This window comes from Anabas testudineus, chromosome 3, assembly GCF_900324465.2.
Source record: "Anabas testudineus chromosome 3, fAnaTes1.2, whole genome shotgun sequence".
Classification (NCBI taxonomy): domain Eukaryota; kingdom Metazoa; phylum Chordata; class Actinopteri; order Anabantiformes; family Anabantidae; genus Anabas; species Anabas testudineus.
This window is the reverse complement of record NC_046612.1, coordinates 464,453-488,468: the sequence shown is the minus strand read 5'-3', so window position 1 is coordinate 488,468 and position 24,016 is coordinate 464,453. Positions and strand designations below refer to the sequence as shown.

At 47.3% G+C, this 24,016-nt stretch overlaps 1 protein-coding gene across 1 annotated transcript; it reads left to right on the top strand.

The window, feature by feature from the left end:
• Nucleotides 1-1,586: 1,586 nt before the first annotated feature.
• LOC113174558 (rho guanine nucleotide exchange factor 40-like) lies at nucleotides 1,587-22,338 on the top strand. Its single transcript, XM_026378623.1, has 24 exons — nucleotides 1,587-1,649; nucleotides 2,259-2,339; nucleotides 2,893-3,090; nucleotides 4,246-6,262; nucleotides 7,262-7,462; nucleotides 7,743-7,866; nucleotides 7,952-8,045; nucleotides 8,419-8,499; nucleotides 8,640-8,756; nucleotides 9,032-9,130; nucleotides 9,614-9,901; nucleotides 11,162-11,284; nucleotides 11,368-11,559; nucleotides 17,305-18,200; nucleotides 18,701-18,950; nucleotides 19,076-19,165; nucleotides 19,304-19,528; nucleotides 19,804-19,974; nucleotides 20,049-20,229; nucleotides 20,320-20,436; nucleotides 20,614-20,755; nucleotides 20,849-20,949; nucleotides 21,553-21,823; nucleotides 22,097-22,338. The coding sequence occupies exons 1-24, from the start codon at nucleotides 1,587-1,589 to the stop codon at nucleotides 22,143-22,145; spliced, it is 6,171 nt and encodes a 2,056-aa protein (XP_026234408.1). The 3' UTR covers nucleotides 22,146-22,338.
• Nucleotides 22,339-24,016: the final 1,678 nt, after the last annotated feature.

Genomic DNA, 24,016 nt, shown 5'->3' with positions numbered 1-24,016 from the left:
GACTCCGACAGGGCTGCCCTTTGTCACCTGTAGACTGGATGGGCGAACTCCCATGAACCCTCGAGCACCCTAGCAACAGTATGGAGCTGGTCCAGTGTTCCACGGCCAGGACGAAAACCGCATTGTTCCTCCTGGATCCGAGGTTCGACCAGCGGCCTAACTCTCCTCTCCTGCACTCTGGAATAGACTTTCCCAGGGAGGCTGAGGAGTGTGATCCCCCTATAGTTGGAACACACCCTCCGGTCCCCCTTTTTAAAAAGAGGAACCACCACCCCGGTCTGCCAGTCCAGAGGTACTGTCCCTGATCTCCACGCGATGCTGCAAAGGCGTGTCAACCAAGACAGCCCTACAACATCCAGAGACTTAAGGTACTCAGGGCGAATTTCATCCACCCCTGGTGCCTTGCCACCGAGGAGCTTACTGACTACCTCGGTGACTTCGACCAGGGAAATGGACGAGTCAACCTCTGAGTCCCCAGCCTCTGCTTCCTCAACAGAAGGCGTGTCGACGGGGTTGAGGAGATCCTCAAAGTATTCCTTCCACCGTCCTACAACGTCCCCAGTCGAAGTCAGCAGCTCCCCATCTCCACTGTAAACAGTGTTGGCAGGAAACTGCTTTCCCCTTCTGAGGCGCCGGACGGTTTGCCGATAGTCCTCCTCCATGGCCTCGCCGAACTTTTCCCAGGTGCGAGTTTTCGCCTCTGCGACCGCGCGGGCTGTGGCACGTTTGGCCTGCCGATACCCATCAGCTGCATCAGGAGTCCCACAGGCCAACGAGGCCTGATAAGACTCCTTCTTCAGCTTGACGGCTTCCCTTACTTCCGGTGTCCACCACAGGGTTCGGGGGTTGATGCCGCGACAGGCACCAGAGACCCTACAGCCACAGCTCCGAACAGCTGCATTGACAATGGAGGTGGAAAACATGGGCCACTCGGACTCAATGTCTCCAGGCTCCCTCGGGACCTGATTGTAGCTCTCCCGGAGGTGGGAGTTGAAGACCTCTCTGACAGAGGGTTCCACCAGACGTTCCCAACAGACCCTCACAATACGTTTGGGTCTGCCAGGTCTATCCAGCTCGCTCCTCTGCCATCGGATCCAACTCACCACCAGGTGGTGATCAGTTGACAGCTCAGCCCCTCTCTTCACCCGAGTGTCCAAGACATATGGTCGGAGATCAGATGACACAACCACAAAGTCGATCATAGACCTCCGACCTAGGGTGTCCTGGTGCCACGTGCACTGATGGACACCCTTATGCTTGAACATGGTGTTCGTTATGGACAAGCTATGACTAGCACCGAAGTCCAATAACAAAACACCACTCGGGTTCAGATCAGGGAGGCCGTTCCTCCCAATCACGCCCCTCCAGGTATCACTGTCATTGCCCACGTGGGCGTTGAAATCCCCCAGTAGGACGACAGAGTCCCCAGTCAGAGCACCTTCCAGTACCCCTTCCAGAGACCCTATGAAAGCTGGGTACTCTACACTGCTATTTGGCCCGTAGGCACAAACAACGGTGAGAGACCTATCCCCTACCCGAAGGTGCAGGGAAACAACTCTCTCGTTCACCGGGGAAAATTCCAACACATGGCCGCTGAGCTGGGGGGCTATAAGCAAGCCCACACCTGCCCGCCTGCCCGCAACTCCAGAGTAGAAGAGAGTCCAACCTCTCTCAAGGAGTTGTGTTCCAGAGCCCAGACTATCTCTAGCCGGTACCAGCTCAACCTGCAACACAAGTTCAGGCTCCTTTCCACCAGTGAGGTGACATTCCATGTCCCAATCGCCAGGTTCCTTGTCCAGGGATTGGGTCGTCGAGGGCACCTCCCCACGGCTGCCACCCAATCCACACTGCATCGGCCCCCTTATGCTCCTTCCTGCGGGTGGTGGGCCTACAGGAACTCGGGTCGCTCCCACGTCGCTCCTTCGGGCTGAGCCCGGCCGGGTCCCGTGGGAGAGATCCCGCCACCAAGCGCTGCGCCTACTCGCCTAGGACCTGTTTGCCTTGGGAGACCCTACCAGGGGCTTAAGCCCCCGGCAACATAGCTCCTAGGGTCATTCGGACACGCAAACCCCTCCACCACAGTAAGTTCGAGGACTCTAGCAACTTATATTCTCGAGAGAGAGAGGGAGGATAAAACAGAAACACACCCCTATCGGTATTTAAATGTATGTCATCAGACGTTTGAAACTGAACTCGGTCTGGAGTCGAGGGTCATGTGCAGGCTGATATTTTACCTGACTAGTCTCTGCTGTCTCCAGCCTAGTGCGTCCAGTTACAGCCCTGCAGCAGACGGGGCCTCCCAGCCATTCCTCCAGGGCCTACAGGGTGCTCCCTCTGCGGTTAGCCTAAAATGTTTTTAACCGTGTGCTCAGAACGAACACATGCTAGGGAGAGACGTGAATGTGGATGCTAACATACACTACATGAATGTAACTGTGGAGACTGTGCTCACTCATACTGGAAACACAGAGCCTATGGATCGAATCTGTCATTTTTGAGCGCTAATTGACTGCTGAGATTTGACCTTTTTCAGAAGAGGTGGTTTGAGATGTGGTGTGACTCAGTGACTGTTCTTTGTGTGGGAGGAATGTGATGCAGAGTTGTGGTGTTCTAACAAGAGCAGCTAGATGTCCTGTAAACACACACATGCTCTCTGTTGTAACCTGTGTTTGTTCGGTCTTGGCTTCGTCACACTTTGTCACATACTCTGAGCTAGTTTAACCTCATTTTCCACACGTGCACTTGGGTAGCTCGGGGTTAGCAGTTTTATGTGTTAGATGGTAAAACCCAGGATTAAGAAAACTTGAAATCCAGCATTAATGAAGAGTTAATTTCAAATGATCTTAAATGATCTTATGGATCACTTTTTCTTTCTTTGTCTTTGCCTCTTAGGACTCTGAATCCTTGGACCGGTGCATCCAGACCACTCTGTCAGCCCTCTACCCTCCCTTCCAGGCCACATCCCCAACTATCCTCTGCCAGGTCCTCAACGTGGTAGAGAGCCTCTACAGAGGAGACGGCCTTCGCTACCTGCTCCACTTCCTGCTGCCTGCAAAGCAGTTCTTACAGAACCTCCAGCAAGACGCTTGCGTGAGTATCCTGTTCTGTTCTGTCGATCTTCCTCTCTGCAGAGATCCAGAATGATGACGCATTTGGTTCGGGGTACATATGTATAGTTCAATTGACATAAGTCAACATACAGATTTAGTGTTCTGTATTTTGTTTGGGTCAGAAATAATGGTGTAAGATGGTGGTGGACACAAGAACAAACATGGTTCAGGAGATTATCCCTGTCTCTGAGTGTCTCTGTGAGTCAGGACTCTCACTAATTAGTCAAACAAACCACCTTCTCTCTGCTCATGTCTGTTCTTGCCCGAACATGACATGAACATGACAGACTGATGTGTCATGTTTGGTTAAGGTGACTCTGTGGGATCGTCAGTCACCAGGCTGCTGCTGGGCGTCGCCCTCGCCCACATATATCAGTCAGTGTCCAGTTTTCAAACTAACTGAGCTTGATCAATAGCTAAACTGGATACAGCTGTGACCACAGTGAGAGTTTACTGTCATATGATATTTCTTAAACTACAGGTTTTCACTTTCTCATTTCATTAACAGGTTCCCAGAAAAAAAAACTGCTATAATAAAAGACACAATTTACCTAATGTGAACCTATTTTAGGATAATTCGTGGAATAAAGAAACCAGTAGTGGTTTTGCTAGTCAGCCCCAAAAGAGCTTTGGTGGAACGATGGTGTTCTGTGGATCCAGAAAGCAGTGGAGAGATGTAATCATGCATTGTGATTTCCTCTTTTACTTTATTAGTGATGTTTTGGACCTGCTGAGGTGGAAACCGTTCAGCATTTTAACTTATTCAAGATTTAAAAAAAAACTAAAGACGTTATTATTCCCAGAGGGAAATTGTTTTGCCTTGTTACAGCTGTTCTCAACACAGACAGAAAGAAAAGGAACCACAACCAGGAAAGATCCACACCAACATAAATACACAATAACATCAATACAGAGAACTCAACATATATACAGAATATGAGAGAGGAATGGAAATGGGTCAATAATTATAGTCCAGCATGGAATTACAGCAATTATATACCTGGTATGTCTAACTAAATCCTTCCTTCCTAAATCCTTACACAGTTAAGTTTGCATGGAAATTTCTTAATTAACAAGTAATTTCTCTCCTCTCCCGTCCTCTCCTGGCTGTCCTCACCTGTCCTCTTCTCCTCAGTTACCGTACTGTGGCTTGCTGTTCCGTCATGAAGGCTGGCCTCTGTGTCTCCATGAGAAGGTAGTTATTCAGCTCTGTCCTCTAGACCAGCACCTCCTCCGTCCAGAAGACTTCTACCTGCTGGTTTCTCCTGCTGCTCTTCCTTCTCCAACACACAGGGCCTCCAGCAGGCCCAGCTTCACCTCTTCTCCACGACTGCTTCTGTGCAGCGTGTCAGCCGGCAGTCATCATGTGGAGCAGCAGGAGGTGTCAGAAATAGCCCTGCGGTCCCTCTTCAGCATGGACTGGCTGGACTCTGTCAACAGAGAGAGGGAGCAGCGCGGAGCTTCCAGGCTGGAGCGCTGCCTCCTTTCATCAAATGGAGATCTCTTCAGGGTCCCCTGGGAGGATGTAGTCTACCCACAGTTCATCAGCCGACCACGGGCCTCCCTGAAGAAGGAGATAGAGCTTTCTGTTAGAGACAGAGATATGTTGATTAACCCATCACATCAGCTGTGCAGCAACACTGACTCTTCAGAACAGGACACAAAGCTCCTTACTTCCTCTTCAAAAACTGACCAATCACCAGCAAGCAGCGAGGGCGAGGACTCGGAGGGGGAGTATGTGGAGCTGACGGAGCTCCCGCTGCCTCGCTTCTCTCCACAGAAAGGCTCCTTAACGCAGTCCATCAGCCTGCAGCATCGCGCCAGGACTAGCACCGCCAACACACACCCTGCCGCTGCAGACACACCTCCACACACCAACACACACCCTGCCGCTGCAGACACACCTCCACACACCAACACACACCCTGCCGCTGCCCACACACCTCCACACACCAACACACACTCTCCTGTAGCTACACACACTCCTAAAACCCCTAATACACACTCCTCTGAACCTTGTGTGGAGGTCAGTTACAATACCAGCCTTTGCTCCAAGCTCATTAAGGAAATCCTCAACCAGGACTCCTTCGGACTCGTCCTCACCCCCACCTCCTCCTTGGCTTACCCCGAAGCTGTGGGAACCTCCAGCAGTTGGTTGGAGCAGATGTCACAAGAGCAAACAGAAGGTACTGATTCATCCAAGAGTCTGAGGCTAAACATTGAACCTAAAAACTGCACAGAACTGACAGGGGGGGAAGTGGTGAAACAGGGGGAGAGGGAGGAAGAACAAACAGGGGGACATATAGAGAAGTATGCCACAGTTGGTGAGGGTGTAGAGAAGGCAAAACTGGAAGAGGAGGTGGAACAGTTGGAGGACACAGAGTGTAGGAGGGATGGGGGTTTACTACAGCACAAAAACACAGGTGAGGAGGATGAAAGTGAAGAGGAAGAAGGGGAAGAGTTGGATGAGGACAGAGAGGATTTAGAAGAGGATGGAGCGGTGGAGGTGGAGGTAGAAGAGGAGGTTCAGGTTATGATAATGCAGCAGAGTCTAGAAAGAAGGGAGGAGGTGAAGGTGATAAAAGAAGAAAAGGGGAAAGATGGACAAGAAGAAGCAGAGAAAGAGAGAAGAGGTGAGGAAATGTATGTAGGTGAAGACACTGACTCACATTTGCAGGACTCTTATTCTGAAAACAACACACTACAAACACAATCTGAGGAGGTTTATTCTGAAAGAAATGTGCTAGAATCACTCTCTGTAGGCTCTTATTCTGAAGACACTGGGCGACAACCAGAGTCTGGAGAGTCCAAGAGCCTAAACGCACAATCTGTGGGCTCTTATTCTGGCAACAACACACAAAACAAACATTGTCAGGACTCTTCTGAAAATGACACATCACAAACACACTCTGGGGACTCTTATCTTGAAAATGGTAACCTACAAACTCATCCTGAGGAGTCTGAAGAGTCCAGCTCACCAACTTTGCCCACACCAGCGATGAATCCAGACTCACTTTGGGCTGAATCAGATGAGTCAGAAAATGGACAGAACAAGCAGGATGAGAGGAAGAAGGAGGATGATGAGGGGGAGGAAGAGGAGTGCAGCTGTAAGGAGGTTGGTGCAGGACAAACTGCAGAGCTTCACACTGAAGGTACAGAAACCAGTTTCTCCTCCTCAGTCCTTTTTCCCTTCTGCCTTTCATCCCACAAACCATTCAACTCTGTCTGTGCTCATGTTTCACCTCCTCCTTCTGTTCCTCCTTATTCACCTCCCTCCTCCTCCTCAGCTACCACCTTTTACTTCAGTAAAACCACTGACGCGGCACCTGGTCTAACACTTTCCTCTTTAAATGCAGATGATCTTGAGCGACCATGCTGAGAGCACCTGTGGTAGTTGACAGAGTAGTTAGTGGACTGGTTTACCTGCACTGACATTACCTGAGCCTCAGAGAAGGTTCTAGTTTCATCGTTTGTCTGTTTCATGTCTTTGTTGTTCTTGACATTACCATCTAGAGCAGCTAAAGGTGATCCCTGATATGTTGTTGTCTTTGCTGTATTGAGACACATCTGTTTGACCAATCTCTCCCTCTCCTGGGAGTTCCTGAAATTGGATTTAGTCCCCATCCTGAGGGACTGGGGTTAAGGGTCCAACATGGTTTCTGTGGAGGGCCATGTTGTGTGACAATAGAGTTTCCGAACTTGAGAAGCACACACAAGGTCTGCGTGGACCTGCATACTGGATGCTGTGATGTATTGTCTCACAGGCTTTTGCTTCACCTTCGGCAGTGAGCCTTAAAAATGTAGATTCAGGAACAGGTGGAGGCCGGTGTAAAGAGCAAGGACCTGGGACAACAGTTACAGTTGTTCCCATAGTGGTAATGTGTGTGGACTGTGAAACCAGGCAATGATCCGGCATAATACCATGAAGTTGACCCTTCATTATGAAGCTTTGCTTATTTAAACTCAACTCTAACAGAGCAGCAGAACATTGCTTCAGGTGGAAGTGGTGTGATGGTGTACAGATGGCTTTCAGCCAACAGAAAATAATTGAGAAGCACTGCCTTAAATATACCTAACATTTCAATACAAGGCACATACAAAACAGGTGTCCCAATCACACAGGCCTGTCTTTGTGTGGTTTCCATCCACAGGCCTCCGCACTGACCCACCTCCTGCCCAGTCAGAGCTCAGTCTGTCTACTGGTCCCACTCATCACGAACCACAAGTACCTTCTCCACAGCTGGACCAGTCCACTGGTCCCACAGTCCCAGTACAGCTTTCCCAGTCTGACCAGTTGTCTGAGTCCAGCTTCTACAGTGTGCTCCTGAGGTCTGGAGCCGTCTGCCTGCCTGGTGAGAAACACACAAACCTCATGATTCAGACTGAGCTGAACAACTGTGGAAGAAGAGTTAGAGAGCAATCGTTCACTTCCTGCACACAGCCAGACAGGTGCCTGGTTATACTGAAGTATTAGTTTGATCCATTAACTCTGCCCACAGTGATGTTATCAGACACATCAGCAGAAGACGGAAGTTGTGAATGTGAATAACACTTCTCCCAGCTCAGCACTGTGATTTCCTGAGTTTGTGGTGACACTAAAAGCAGCAGTGGATGTACCTGTGTCTACTTCAGGAACCAGAGATAGAAGTGGACGAGCTCTGCTGACTATCTGCTCCACCAGCTCTGTGTGGTCTAACCGCGACTGTGACAGTGCTGTGCTGCTCCGCCTCCTGCTCTACTACATCTCCACCCTCAGGTACACACATCCATCTGCTCCACAGCTCTGTGTCAGGTAATTGTACAGGTATTCTCTCTCTGACAACATTTCCTGTGTGTGCCAGAGAGGAAGCGCGAGCAGTCGGGCTGACGGTCCTGGTTGACGCCCGAATGGCTGCTCCTGCTGCCGCCCTATTCTCTGCCCTCAGGTCTCTGCAGGTGAGTTTCAATGCTTCTGCAAAGTCTGAATTTGTGTTGTTGATACGTGTAGAAGGACGAGTGTTTGTCCTCAGTTACCACTGTGCCGAGCAACAAGTGATTCACCTCTAGGTAACGTTCAGAGCAGCAACACCACTGAGTGCTAAAGTAGAAAGAAGATTTTCCCAGAATGAAGGTCACGTTAATGAGGAAACGTGTTGTGACGTCCCACAACCCTTCAGCTTAGCACAGAGTTCATTGTTTAGTTTGATGGTTTATTACTGGAGTTTCTGTTAATGAATGAGTTTATCTGTTGATTCGTCCAAAGAACTTTAAACGTGTGTGTGGGTGTGGGTGTGGGTGTGTGTGTGTGTGTGTGTGTGGGTGTGTATAGGAGAATACGCCAGGCTCCATCCACACTGTGTTACTACAGGTCAACAAGGACTCATCTCTGCGTATGGACAAACCTGCACAGGTAACAGCGGATCGTTGTACCAACATAGTTAGTCTAAATGACCGTGAAGGTTCACAGTCATTCAGATGTGTGATTCAGTGTGTGTGTGTGTGTGTGTGTGTGTGTGTGTGTGTGTGTGTGTGTGTGTGTGTGTGTTTCAGGTGGAGGTGCTGAGTTCTCTGAAGTCTGTGCAGAAACACGTGGAGCTCTGTCAACTTCCTGAAGAGTTCGGAGGATCCTTCAGCTTCAGTCAGAGCCGCTGGCTCAGCTTTAGATCGGTCAGTGCACAGTTACACACTCAGGTAGCTTCACCTGTCATATGTCATTTTACACCTCAGACTGACTACTTTAAGGTGCCTTAATAATAATTTAAAAAGTTCAATTGTTTATGATCAACACAACTAACACAGCTTCTGCCAAGTAAACTGTCAAAATCTGTTAATACAGATTTAATGGAAATGAAAGTGATTGTAGCTGTTTCCTCCAGTGCTACAAGTGAGGTTGGGCTTCACAGGACTGCTCAGGAGTTAACTTTGTGTCTTATATCCATTAGAGAATAGAGCAGCTGACCAGTCGGTGTGAAGACGTCATCAACCTGCTGCAGAAAACCATCAACATCTTGCAGAGCACACCTCTACCTGCTGCTGCTGAGGTAACTGACAAATAAATTCACACAAATGGGGATGTTTTCCCTTTATTCTTTTTTAAAACATTTTCATAATCAGGTCAGATTTTAAATTCACTTCAAATTTAAAATTTGGATGGAATACTGAGGTACGGTTGAAGAGGCACGGGGTGTGTTTAATAATGAAGTGTGTGAGTTGTTCTGTTACATTTTTATTGTAGCTTTTTTTTTTTTATTGTTCACTACCTTTTATAGACTATACATTTTTAAAGAAACTTGAGTGGTAGTATACATTTAGAGTATCTTCACATCTAAATATATAAAAGAAAAAAAATGACAATAATGTCACACACCTCATGTCTCTCTTCCCATTGGCTCACACACCTGAGATTCTCCAGATGTCATGATATCTTTTATTTTTACCATCACCACCAGTATCCAGAACAACTTTCCCATCATGTCTGCTGCTCTGTTTTTACTCAAAAAAACAACCCTCTCTCTGTGTCCCAGGACGCTGAGCAGTTGTTGTCCATGTACAAGGCGGTGATGTGTAGCATCCTCGAGGATAGTCGATTGGTCCAGCTGCAGCAGGAGGGCGGGGCTTCCCTATCACGGCTCCGCAGGGAGGAAAGCTGCATCAGCATGATGGAGGAGTACCAGGCAGAGGTGGAGGCTGTGTCACATCTGTACGATCAGGTGGACGAGCTGCTTCACCGCCTGGTGACTCTGTCCAACTCCAGGACTCAGGAGTTGAACTTCATCCAGGACTTCAGGAGCCTGGAGGACGGCTTCTCTGAGGTCAGTCTGAGCGAGCTCAGTAAACACACGCACCTGTAACCTGAACAGATCTCAACAGATGTTTTCATACCCACAAAAATGTTAGTCTGTTGGCAGCTTCACCGTCCTGCTCCTTAATAGCAAAGATTGTCTATTGTTCAGACCCTGTTTTCACTTCACTGTTTTATCATTTACACAGCTGTAAATTATAGTCCTTTTTCTTAAGTGACATGTAAATGGAAAACCTGGTTACTGTAATCGGCGTAGGGCAATGTGTAGATTATGATGCTGCAAGTTTTTGCGAAGCTAAGCTAGCTCTCAGGATGCCAAGTAATGTTGAACCATATCGGCACAACGGTGTTCACAAATACGCACTTTGCTGATAAACTGAGTTCTCACGGAGCTTTGGTGACTTTGACGAACAAGAAAAGAATTTTACCGTCGATGTGTAAACTGCACCTCTACATATTCAGATGGAGCTGATTGAGCTGCAGTGTAATGACTGAAGGTAAAGTAGGACACTGCAGGACCCGCACAGTTTATTCACTCCATTCCCGCAGAAATGTCTCAGCTCCGTCCACATGAGGCTCGAACCTTGTTTATGTTTGGTAGCACAACTCTTAGTGAGAAGCTGTTCTCAGTGATGAAGACTAACAAAACAGCACACAGGAGTCGTCTCACTGGTGAGAACCTACAGTCCATCCTGAGAATCTCCACAACACAGAACCTCACAACAAATATAAATGAACCTGTTGACAAAAAAAGATGCAGCTCTGATAAAATAACATAAGAGCAAAGACAACTGAATTATTTGATTTGTTATTGCTGAAAAACACAAATTTTATTTATATTTCCAGGTTTTGTGATGCAGCATGTTCATATTTTGAATTTGTATAATTTTGACAGGATATATTTTTATGTAGAGCAAAATCTTTTGGGATATTTAAATTTAAGTTTATTTTTTATATAAAATGACAGAAGATTAAAGACATTTGAATGTTTGTTCTTTTAATGTTTACTTTATTTCTAACTTAATGTATAATATATAATTTAGAGAGGATATATTTCTGTAGAGAGCAAAATATTATAAGTTATTTAAGGTTTATGTTAAAAAAAAGTTCACTGTCTTTGAACTGTCAGTCCAAAGCCTGAGACACTAAGCTGAAACCTTTATATTCCCTCTTCACTGCTGTGTGTGTGTGTGTGTGTGTGTGTGTGTGTGTGTGTGTGTGTGTGTGTGTGTGTGTGTGTGTGGGTGTGGTGTGGTGTGTGTGAGATCAGGTAAGGTCCTGGCTGGACGACGTCGGTGAGATCCGTCTGAAGATTCTGGATGAACCAGCCGATTCCCTGGAGCTTCTCCACAGGAAGCAGCGGGACTTCAGGGAGTTCTTCACAGCAGCATACGTACGACGCTCAGTCACGCAGCAGCTCTGCCTGTCGGGACATGAGCCACCGCACACTGACCCAGCTCATCTGTCTGTCTGCAGGACCAGTGTAAACGAGGCCAGGAACTACTGGGGCGTCTGGAGCGGTGGGACGACGTTTCATCAGCTGACCTCCAAGTCTATGAGGTCAAAGTTCACTCGTTCTGGGCTCGACTTCAGGATTTCTCCCAGCGGGTCAAAACCACTGGGAAGAACATTGAGCGTGCCGTTCAACTGTACCGCTTCTTGGATCAGGTACTTGTTCTTAGACTTTTCCCTCATTAATAAACTTTAGGAATCGGATCAGAACCGATCTGACGTTTGCTGTTTGAGTCACAGTTACTTGTCATTTGTCAGTCTTGATCTCCAGCTCTTAGAAATTTGAGTTGTAAAGTTTGTGTTTGGATTTTTCTACTTCACTTTGTGAATTAAAATTTATCTTCTGATGAAACCTGACACAAAAAAAAAACTGATTGAAAACGTGTAAATCTTCGATTTCTCTGTGAAACACAGTCACAATGAAAATATCCTGAGCTCAAACACTTTATTTATATGTTTGTGTAGATGTGACCCCCCACCCCAAAAAAAAAACAAACAAAAAAATACCATCCTCCTGCAGTGAAGCTGACAATTTCTATTAAGGCCAGGAGGGGGGAGAGCGTGTCAATACTGTTTTGTATACTGAACTCTGACTGTTGTGGGAGGGTGAGGTGGGGGTCTTTGTCCACATTACCGTGCACTGGCGGGCGGGGGGAGATAACGTCATTGATTCAGTCCTCCTTTACAGAACCTGTCATCTTGATTTTGCTATTGTTGTGAGGTCACAGTGTTTCAGAAGAAACTGTTTGATCATCAACAGAAAGACTGAGCAGACCGACTGAAGGACACGTACTGTCTCTCCATTATTTATTTCTGAGGGCGGTGTTTCATGCAGTGAGTACTAGCATATATCAAATGACATATTGCTTGATTTGGTTTGGACGACCGGGTCAGCAGATAAAATCCTCAACAGCACAATCTCATCGGTTCGTGATTTCCTCCAGGCAGAACCGACGGTGGCTACTGTGCAAACATGAAACATACGTGTGAAACGGTCACACATGACAGAGCGTTAACAGAGTGTGTGTGTGTGTTTGGTTCAGGTATCACTGCAGTGCCAAGTTTTCCCTCCTTCTTCCTTTCACTCCTTCTCAAAGTCTTTGTTGCCGTGATGACTCCCCTTCCCTCCTCCTGGGAACGCCCATCTGCCATTCAGCCTGTGAATGAGGTGCAGGGTGGGGGTGGGGGGTCTGTGTGTGTGGTCGGATGCCGCTCTCTGCTCAGTTCAGTCAGGCTGCAGCTCTACAACAGGACACAGTGAGGTACAGTAACTTTTATTCCGCACACGGTGTGTGTGTGTGTGTGTGTGTGTCTTACTCTGACTGGAACTCTATGATCTCTGTTTGTCCTCTTGACGATGTTTTCCAGTGTTAGATGTGGGGAGGGAGGAAAACTTTAAAAACTTTGCTTTGACCTAGTTTATTGATTCTTAGTCGGGTTCAGCTTCAGTTCCATGCAGTGATTTCAATTGTTTTTGGCTTGTTACCCTCTAAAAGTCGGTGTGAACCCATTTTTTGGATTAGATTAGACTTTCCTGTCGCTGTGCACAGAACCTGGGCAGATCCAGTGAAGTGCAGTTTGTGTATCATGTAACCAGGAGCACAAAGAAAGTAAAACCTACAGCAGTGAGTAGGAAGTAATAACATTGTAGACCCACAGTAGGTTATACACAGTGTAGTGGTATAAGGACGATATGTGTGATACAAGATACTGCATGTACAGTATAATAGTGGTGATCTGAACAGTGGGTCAGTCTGTGCAGCTTCGTGGTGATTACAGTGACACACAGGAGGGGAGTGTTATCATTTTGGTGCATCATTAGAGCTACAGAGATCAACGAGCCAGACGACCTCTAACCTACCTGACCAGAAACAGATTAGTGATCATGAGCTGGAGCTTTGTGAAAGACCATATGTATGTGTATGATGACACCTGCAAACCACTGAGTTTATTTTATTTCATTTGAATGGTTATTCCTCGAGAACAAGGCTGGTTGGAATCACTGGGAGTCTACATGTTTAAATCAACTGAAGAGAAAAACCTTCCCATCAGCCTCAGGAGTAATAGTATGTCTGACCTTTGTAGACATGTCCACAAACTGTCTGCAGGTCCTACATCGTTTCCGGTTACAGATACATAAACTTCAGTAATTTCAGCTCGTGAAAAAACTGGCACTTTATTTTGGTTGGTTTGTAGCTTAAATGGCTAATGAACCACTTAAAATGTTCTGTACTTCCCATCAGAGGAAGTCACAAATACAGCTGTCTGTCTGACTTTGAGTTTATGGCATCAGTTATAAACTTTGGATCTCAGATGTTCTGATGAGTGTACATTTCAGTACTCGGTGTCACACTCTACACACTGCTAACTGCTCTCCCTGAGACAGTCAAAAACAGTATAAACAGAACTGATGCTGATGTACCTTCACGTATCTGCACACTGAGATCTCTGCCCTGTTCTTCTGCTTCACATCAGGCTCTGTAGCTGTGTAACATCACATGGTATGTTCGAAGTTAGGTTTGTGCCGAGAACAGTCACATAGAGCCTGTGTGTTTTCTGATAGTCGAGAACAGTTTGTGTTCGATCCTGGTTCCTGTGGTCTGACTCAGCTTCCTGTGTGACAGCGCAGCCTGGACTTCACCACACATTACACTGTTTAGCTAATGTCCTAATCAGCGGGAGCTCTGGTCACATGACAATATTTGGTGGTGGACACAATTGGACAACAGTCGAACGTCAGGACAGGACGCAGTGCAGCGTTGTTTTCTCCACATGGTTCTTGTAGACTTTTAGTAAGAGGAAGCTCTTCTTTATCCCCATCTTTTAGATCTAATCCACCCTGATCCACCAGGTTTAGTCATGACTACTGATGAGAACAAGTTGGGCCGGGTCTCTTCTGTTTCGTGGCTTGTTCTCAGAGATTTATTAAGCGTTTGAAATTTAGGACTGAGACCTTCAGTAACTAGCCTGTAAATACACTACCTGAAGGCAGTTTCTGTAGATTTGCAGCCTGTGTTGTCTAGCCTGATCCTGCAAATTAAACTCCTGTTTGTACTGCGTGTGTCATAGTCTGTTTGTGTGTGTGTGTGTGTGTGTGTGTGTGTGTGTGTGTGTGTGTGTGTGTGTGTGTCATAGTCTGTTGTGTTTGTGTGTTTGTTTGTGTGTTTGTGTGTGTGTGTGTGTGTGTGTGTGTGTGTGTGGTTTCTCAGCTTCTTCTCACATTGCTTATTATATTTATTTTCTGTTATTTACTGTGTTAATTCTAGTGTTGAAACTGCATTTTATTTATCTTTTATGATATTTGTGACTGATGAACCCTGATGTTGGTTCTCTCTGTAGCTCCACGGTCCGTCCAAGATCTTACCAAGCTTCTGTCCTGTCACGTCTCTGCACAGACACAGTCCAATCTGGTCGTCGTCCATGTTGGTTTTGGTATTAGAACATGTGACCATCGGCGATCTCTGTGGATTAGTGTTGTAGTTCTTCACAGAACTTGTCTTGAGATCCGGTCTGTGGACCGTTGTAATCACATTACTCAAAGTGGAATGTGAACAGAACTCGCTGAAGGATGAACATGCACACAGTGTAGGTAAAACGAGAAAGAGCTGAATGTGATTCAACCAGGAGCAGTGGAAACATTCAAGGCTCCTGTGGTGATTGTGATGATCATCCTGGTTTCTACGTCAGTCTGTTTCTGTTCTGAACTGAAGAAGAAAAAACTTTTCTCTGACAACGTCCCAGTAAATATGTCGGCGTGTTTGAAGTAGGACCCCTCCTCCTCCTCTCAGCCCTGCCCTCTCCTTTCATCTGGTTTTCCAGGGTTGCGGCCTCCTCCTTCTTCTCCCCCTCCCCCTCTCCTCCCCTTTCTATCCTTCCCCACTCCTGCCTCCTCTTTGGTTGACTGGCTCCAGACCAGGAGTCCTACAGGGCCACTGCCCCCAGATCCTGTCTCCTTCTGTCCTGGTGAGGGAGGGACCAGGGGATTCAGCTGAGCTTAACTTTCGAAGCCAAACTGACAACAACTAATAAATTTGGTCAAAAGCATCTTGAAGGGATTTTAGCTTATTCCTCCTAGAGAACAACTACAACTCAGTTTCCTGCGCGATGTGTCTACGGGTCCCTCCACAGAGTGCCCGTAGGATTAAGGTCTGAACTTGGAAAATTCAATTCTATTCAATTCAGTTTTATTTATATTTTGCCAAATCACAACAGAAAAACAGATTACAGAGTTAAAGGTTTAAGATCTTACATCTTACATATAACTGTATACAGAATTATATAGAAAACCCAACAACCCCACTGAGCAGCACCATGAGACAGTGGAGAGGAAAAACTCCCTTTAGAGGAAGAAACCTCCAGCAGAACCAGGCTCAGGGTGGGCAGCCATCTGCCTCGACTAGTTGGGGTGACTGGTTGAAAACATTAAATTTCTTCTGCTTTAGCTGGTCTTTGATAGAACCACTTGTGTGTTTAGGTTTGTTGTCTTGCAAATGCAACAACATGCAGAAAACATTGTCTGAATCGGGTGCTACCCACCAATCTAGTCAGTTAGAACACAACAGACACACACAGAATCAGTACAGCAGGAAATAAAGTGGGGGGGCTCTGTGTGCGTGTCTGTCGGCTGAGTGGTCTTCAAACTGATTAGCTTGCTGATGTGTCGTGATTGCTGCAGCCGCTCAGTTCCCACAGCTGACCCAGTGGCCTACTGTAGGACTGAGTGAGTGTGATGGTCCATATGGTTCCATTGTCCGACTGCTGAACACAATACTTGCCAATATAATAATAAGAACAGGACAACACAAACCGAACTTACAAAAGCTTTCTCACTTTCTCCTTAGAGACCTATGATTCCTTGGTTGGAGGTTCAGTGTGTACAGCTGATCGACCTGTAGACCAACCTGCAGCCAGGTTACAGGTGATTCTGTCACATGAACATCCTAATATTTAAAAAATGTCGGCTCCGATTCCTGCTTTAGCAGAGTTTCATTGATGGGTGAGATGTGTTTTTTCTGTTCTGTCTTAAACGAGCTCAGGTCCAGAGATTGTGGCTGCATCTCTGTATCTGTTTATGTCTGCTTGTTACTTGTGGTTTGGAAGCTCACTGACGGTGGTTTTCAGAGCTGTTCCTGAGCCCGTGCAGTGATTTCTACCACAGAATCATGTTTGCAGTAATGCAGTGGCCCCTGAAGGCTCAGAGATCACGACCATTCCCCCATCCAGCCTTCAACAAAAGAATCTGGGCTTCTTTGTGGCGCAGACTCTCTCACACTTCAAAGCTTTTCCTCCACCCTCCATTCTGGGTGATGTCATGTACTGCCCCCTCCTCCACTGTCTCCGGTCTAGTTCCTAAAGGTTTAGTTTTTACTGGCTCCTCTTCATTTCTGGATTTGTTGGTTTTTGTGTCCTGCCTAGTAAAAGGAATCTGTTCCAGATCAGTAAGACCCAAACAGACCTGTTAAAATAAGTAAATCCCTTTTAAGTCTGTATCTATGTGTGTGTGTCTGCTGAAATGTAAAAAACGGGTCTGATGTCAGCTGACGTTGTCTCCTGAACCTGTAGAGACCAGAGACCAGACTCACCTGATAGACCTGGTCTGGAGATACCAAGGCTAACAAACCCAACAGCTGGTCCAGTTTTTAACCACACTCACCTGTGAACCGTTTGTTGATGCAGTCCTAAAACTTTATTACATTATTTTACTAGAAAATAAATGATGATGTAACAACAGCATCTTTCTGTCCATAAGTCACAAAAAGAATGCATCTTCGACACATAACGAAATAATAAACTACCTACAAAAGTAGAATCTGTGACATGGCGGTCACTGTTTCTACTGTGGTACAGTGTTGTGTGTCTGTGCTGACATGTTTTATCTGAGTCCTCCTCCTCTTTCCTTAGGCCTATGGCTGGGCGTTGGAGGGTATGCGTCACCTAGCAGGCATCAGTATGGAGGACTGCACGCTCCCAGACAAATGCCAAACTGTGATTGGCTGCCTGGAAGAATACCAGCGGCAGCACCCACCAATCCCAGATGCCCACTTCCAGGAGATGAAGGCAGAGGCGGGGGAGCTGCGGGGGGAGCGCGGCCTCCGTCAGTGGAGCTTTGCCTGGTCCAAGTGTCAGGAGACCAAGAAGATGTTTGACAGGAAGATGGAGGCAGCGCTCAAAACACGGGACTCCGCCCACAGACACCATTCTGACTCTGCCCTCAGCAGAAGCTCCGCCTCCTCCAGGAGGTCCCTGTTGGGACTTTGGGGGCTCCACGAGACCCCCTCATTGTCCTCATGCCCTCCTCAGGAGGACACTAACACCTCCTCACCTTCTCATAATAACTTCTTACCCATTACCTCCACCCCTGCAGCCTCCTCCTCTTCACCTCTCATCCCCCAGCACACGCCCATACTCCACCGTCTGTTCCACAGCTTCTCCTCAGATGAAACCTCAGACCAGGTGGATATCAACTCCCCCAGTCCAAGCCTACGCCGCCTGGACTCGTCTGCCTGCTCCACCTCCAGCAGGCGACAGCAGCTCCGGAAAACACAAAGCTTTGAATGTCCCCCCACCCCTGAGGTGTTACGGTACGGCCCGTGTCCTCGTGCCCTCAGCGAGCCGGCGCGCAGAGGAAACACCGGCGTGTTCATCCGCGGCCTGGAGGTCAGCAGCACTGAGGCGGCTGACCACACGCTCTGCCCCAGAACAAGTGCGCAGGGATGGGCAGGACACAGGCCACGCAGCCCCGGGACACCTGGCAACTCCAGGACCAGCTCTGCAGCAGACACCAGACCAAGGGGAAGGTGGGTAATCAGAGAGTAGAGACAAGGGAGGACAGGTGTCCTGTAGGGTTACAGCACGGCTGTGCGGTAATAACGGCCTGGGTTTGAACTCTGAATGTCAGCCAGATGTCGTTCAGTGCGTTCTCATGTTCTCTCCAGGTACTCCAGCTTCCCACAGTCCAAACACCTGCAGTTAGGGTTCATTGGTGAATCTTGGTGTGAATATTTCTGAATATGTGAATATGTCTCTGTAATGTGCGTAATGAACTGTGGGACAGACATGAGTGATGACCTAGTTACTGGTTAACACCTTACAGTTGGATACCGAGCCGTGGGCTGAGACACGAGATGCTTGTGAAATATAATCTGATGTTGGTGAAATTCAGCCCAACTCTAAAATTTATCTGGATGTTTCAGTGTTTATATCGGCCTAAATCTGTCCAGGGAAGCAGATTTCAGCCTTCTCTTTAGTGGTCGCTTAGCACAGAGCTGATGACCTGTTAAAAAATGTCTGTGTGCAGTAAGCTGCGTCACATCGTGGAGGAGATGGTGACCACGGAGAGGGAGTACGTTCGCTCTCTACGTTACATCATCCACCACTACTTCCCTGAGATGGACCGAGTCGACGTTCCTCAAGAGCTGAGGGGCAAACGCTCTGTCGTCTTCGGGAACCTGGAGAAACTTCTGGACTTTCACTGTCAGTTCTTCCTGAGAGAGCTGGAGGCCTGCTGGAAACACCCGCTCCGAGTGCCGCACTGCTTTCTCAGACACGTAGGTTTCACAGTGCGAAGAGGTCCAGGCTGGTCGGATTCTGGTTCTGATCAATCTCATATCAACGTGACTTTGTTCTGGGTGAATGTAAAATGTGTTGAGGTCGATGTTTCTGTCTCTAACAGCAGGAGCAGTTCAGCCTCTACGCTCTGTACAGCAAGAACAAACCAAAGTCTGACGCTCTGCTGGCGAACCACGGGAACGCATTCTTCAGGGTGAGAACTCAAACCATGACCTTTGACCTCTGCTGACTCCTTGTGACCTTTGAACCTTGAGTGGGAGCCCTACATTCCACATATTTTACGGAGAATGAAACTTCCTGACACTGACCCGCTCTCCCCTTCCTCCTGTAGAGGAAGCAGGTGGAGCTGGGGGATAAGATGGACCTGTCGTCCTACCTCTTGAAGCCCGTGCAGAGGATGAGTAAATATGCTCTGCTCCTCATGGACCTGATGAAGGAGGTGAGTGAGGCTCAGGAGGCCGAGCTCGCCGCGCTGCAGGCCGCCACCAACATGGTCAAGTTTCAGCTTCGCCACGGTAACGATCTTCTGGCAATGGACGCCATCCAGGACTGTGATGTAAGTTTATCAGAACCAACCAGTGGATCACCTCATTACATTACTGCATCTTCTTCTCTGAGTCAGTGTAATATTAATAAAAAAAAACACTTCACCATGATCATCCACTCAGATCAGACTACAAAAGAGGCTGCAGAATTTCATTCAGAATCTTCTTGTTTTAAGGGTTTCCTCAGATTCACAGTGAAACTGTGACCGTTGTCTGAACATCTGTGGCTTCGCCGCAGACAGGAGCTGACCACTGAGAATTCAGCTGCTTTTAATTCTGTGTCCAGGTGAACCTCAAGGAGCAGGGTCAGCTGATCCGTCAGGACGAGTTCACTGTTTTGACTGGGCGGAGGAAATGCCAGCGTCACATCTTCCTGTTTGAGGAGCTGATTCTCTTCAGTAAACCTAGGAAGATGGAAGGAGGGCTGGACTTCTTCATCTACAAACACTCCTTCAAGGTAAAAACACCATCATCAGCAGTTAGCAGGCACACTCTGAGGTGAACGTCCCATTCTGAAAGTTTGTCTTTCAGACAGCAGACGTGGGACTGACAGAGTCCACAGGAGACAACGGACTGAGGTTTGAGATCTGGTTCAGGAGGAGGACGTCCAAGAACCAGACCTTCATCCTTCAGGCCGCCACAGAAGACGTGAAAAACGCCTGGACCAGCGACATCGCCCGAATCCTGTGGACCCAGGCCACCAGGAACAAAGGTACGGAGAGAAGAGGCTCCGCTTCTGAGATGTAAAGAGCTGTGACTGAGTCACGGAGGCTACCTGTGTCTGTCCTGTGCGTGTCTGCAGAGATGCGTCTGAAGGAGATGGTGTCGATGGGAGTGGGCAACAAACCGTTTCTGGACATCCAGCCGAGCGAAGCAGCGATCAGCGACCGAGCGGTTCACTACATCATGAAGAGCAGAGGTAACGCAGATTACAGCTGGATCCAACCTGTAACAAAGACCATCAACTGAATCAAATATAAAACACACTATTTGTATTTGTTAGTACTCTATTGTACTTGTACTTGGTGTGAGGAGGGAAAAGCAGTATTTCTCTATAAAAACTAGTCAAACTAATACAATGCTGACGTGTGTCCAGGAGCCAGAACGAGAGCGTCCATCGCCGTCTCAGCCTTCGATCACTCGAATCCTTTTAAACGAGGAGCGGTGACCTCTGACCCTGCAGCACTAGGACCGTCCTCATCCAGTGTGCTCGGCCCCCTTAACCTGCATATGTACAGGTAAAGCACTCACTTGTCACCCGTACTGTAATTTTCTTTTTTTTTCTTTTTTTTTTTTTAAAGTTTACAGTACATCGTGTTTGCCCCCCCCAGTCAAACCCTGCACTCCCCTCCTGCTGCTGAAAACTCCTTCATCACCTCCTGTATCGAGGAAGACGAGCAGGAACATGAGACCAGCAGCCAGCCCTCCATGAGTACGTACACACAGTGCAATACATTACTACGTACAGTACTCTACCACGGAGCCTAAGTACTTACTTCAGGTACTTAGGAGTAGTAGAAGTAGTATTAGTATTAGTAGTAAGGTAGTATTTTTCCATTTTCTGCAACTTCAGATAGCACAGCAGCAGAAAATCCTTCACCTGCAGCAGTGTTTCAGTTCAAATCGAGCTGGATCAGTTTGTACATACAGGCAAACTGATTACAACTTACTTTTTATTTTACTTTACCTTTATTCACTTTATTTTTACATCACATTTTTCAGAACGATTTGCATTTTGTGAGAAATGTATTTTTCAATAGATGTTAAACCAGAGTTAGAAAAAAAATCCCACATTGTTACTGAACATTTGAATGCATCATCGTTAATAACTGAAGTCTTAAAAAAAGTGGTACATCGTGTAGTGGTACTGCAGTATTTACCTATGGAAAAGACCTGAATACTACTTTTCTCTCTTTCGCACACAAACACACGTTGAATTAAGCAGATAAAAACACATCATGGGATGCTGCTGGTTCTGTTCACACATTCAGACCCTTTGTGAGTCTCAGACCCGTTTTTGTCTTCTGTCTCTTAGCCACAGAGAGTTCTGGGTCGTCGTCCCGTTGTTTCTCCGGCTCCACTGGTTCCGACAGTGGCTGCGTCTCCTCCCACCTACAGGAGGCGCTGCCCGAGGAGCCGGGCCCCCCCGGCCAGTCCTCCCCTTCCAGCCAGTACATTTCAGCTGTGAGTACAGAGATACGCGTGAAGTGTGAGCAGGGAACAGACGGTAACTCTGTGTTTCTGTCCCCAGAAATCAGCTCCGGTCGTCGGCCCCTCCACCATCGTCTGACCCGATGGACTCCACGGTAAGTCGGGAACCGTGGCTCCAGGTTAACACGGTCTATAGCTGCGCAGTTTTAATCGTGGACGACCTGTCGAGTTCACTCACTGCAGGTTTCACGTCACACACACAAACAATGAGATTTTACATCTTTATCTACAGAAGTTAAAGAAGTTTAAATGTCTCAGCTGGATTTGATCAACCTGCAGTTCCAGTCTCCAGCTCCAGCTGGTTTTAGACCCTGCCGAGTATCTTCCCATGTACATTTTCACATGTTTGTGTCTCTGTGTGTCTGCAGGTTTGTGTCCTTCCTGCTGCAGTTCGAGGTTTGGGACAGTCGGAGTTAAACAGCACTGTTCAACTGACACCACTTAGCTTATTTATGTGCAGCTACAATAGTTTGTTCTGTAAATAGATGTAAGAGAGGTCCGTGTGTGTTCTGGGCTCAGCTGGACTCTGTACATGTGTGTAAATAAACCACAGCTGAGCGTTTGCTGTTACTTTTCGTACTGACAAATAAACATGAATTGGTTTCAAACAGACTTTGTTGTGTGTGTGTGTGTGTGTGTGTGTGTGTGTGTGTGTGTGTGTGTGTGTGTGTGTGTGTGTGTGTACGGCTCTCCACTGGCCGCCGTCAAATCAGTCTGATGTCATCATACTACCAAACTTCAGAGTGTGCGAGCATTGTGCCGTCGGCTGATCAGGTCCTAGTTTTCCAATGTCGACACCCGTCACCTCTTCAGCTTCTCCTGAAACACCCAGAGTCAGATCACCTCAGGTGTTCACTTGCTCTAACATCTGTAAACATCAGTTCTTCTGTCAGCAGCTGAAGTAAAAACTGAACCGACCAGGTCCGACTTGCGTCTCCTCTGTCAGGACTTTTGTTAGAAACTCTGAGTTATCGCACGTCTCAGTTTCATAAGTTACCGTTAATGGACCTGTTCTGATCAGGATCAAAGAACCTTCAGGCTCCTGTTGCATCCTGGGTAAAGCTGGGGTCACACTGAGGATGATGATGGATCTTACTTCTCATAATCAATAGTCCCTCCAAAGTCTTGGATCAACTCAAAACCTTAAATTAAGTTGAATCACAAATTCAGAACATCACTGACGTCTGTTCTTCTGTGTGGAACGTGGGTCGGGTCAGTCAGCAGCAAAGCTAAAGTTCTGACAGAACCTCCACATGGACCATACATATGAAGTTCCGAGACAAACCACATTTGTACAGAACCTCCTCAGCTGCTGCTGCTCCCTATCTTTCTTTTATCGTCTTTGTTCTGTCGGTTCCTCGCTGTCTCTGAGAGAATGGGTGCTGGAGTTCTCTCCAGAAACAGAACCGGTTTCCTGCTGTGTGATGTTTGTCTGGACCCGGCACCGCCTCCACCTGGTGCAGCCTCCAGCAGCTCAGACTGAAGGTCGTAGACTCCACCTGCAGCGGTTTTCAGTTCAGAACAGAAACGGATCCAGAAAAGTCAGAAACTGAAAAAAACTAAAACAACATCATCGTGGAAAAGGCACGAAGAAGAAGGAAACCTGAAAGACTTGGTTTCGGACTAAACACCTGAAACCGTTTACTGTGTTTTACACATTTCGGTTGTTTCATATTTAATATGTCTCGGTACTGAACCTGTTTCAGTGTGAAACCAGATTCACACGTTTACATAGACACATTTAAATCACTTTCATTTTTAGCCCTTTGTGACCAGGGTGAGGCGTTTTGGACGGCAGGGTGTGGTGGTTTTGATGGACAGCTGACCCTGTTTTTTCATTTAACCTTTTATTTCACCTGTAAAAATAAATAAATATTTGATATTTCACCCAGTGAGACTTTGGATTTCACAGTTTATGAACTAATCAGCACAATCAGCTTCTGTTGCTGAAAACACTGATTCACTAATGTTTAAAAACTATTTTTCAGATTTGAACAAACAGCTGCAAAGCTTCTCACTGACCTGCAGGGCCCTGGACCAAGTCTCAGACCAGGTCCCAGACAGGGTGTTCCTGTCCGTCCCTGAGCAGGCTGACAGCAGGAACTTCCTGTGAGAGCTGAGTGACGTCCTCAACAATGCTTCCACCTGCTGGAGAAGGGGAGGAGGTGGAAAGGAGGATTTAGTGGCCCGCAGACAGGAGCGAGGGGGCGGAGCGACGGGGACACCTGTCTGCAGGTGAGTTTGCCAGTACAGATAGGAGGAGAGGAAGGAGGGAGTTGTATTTGTCG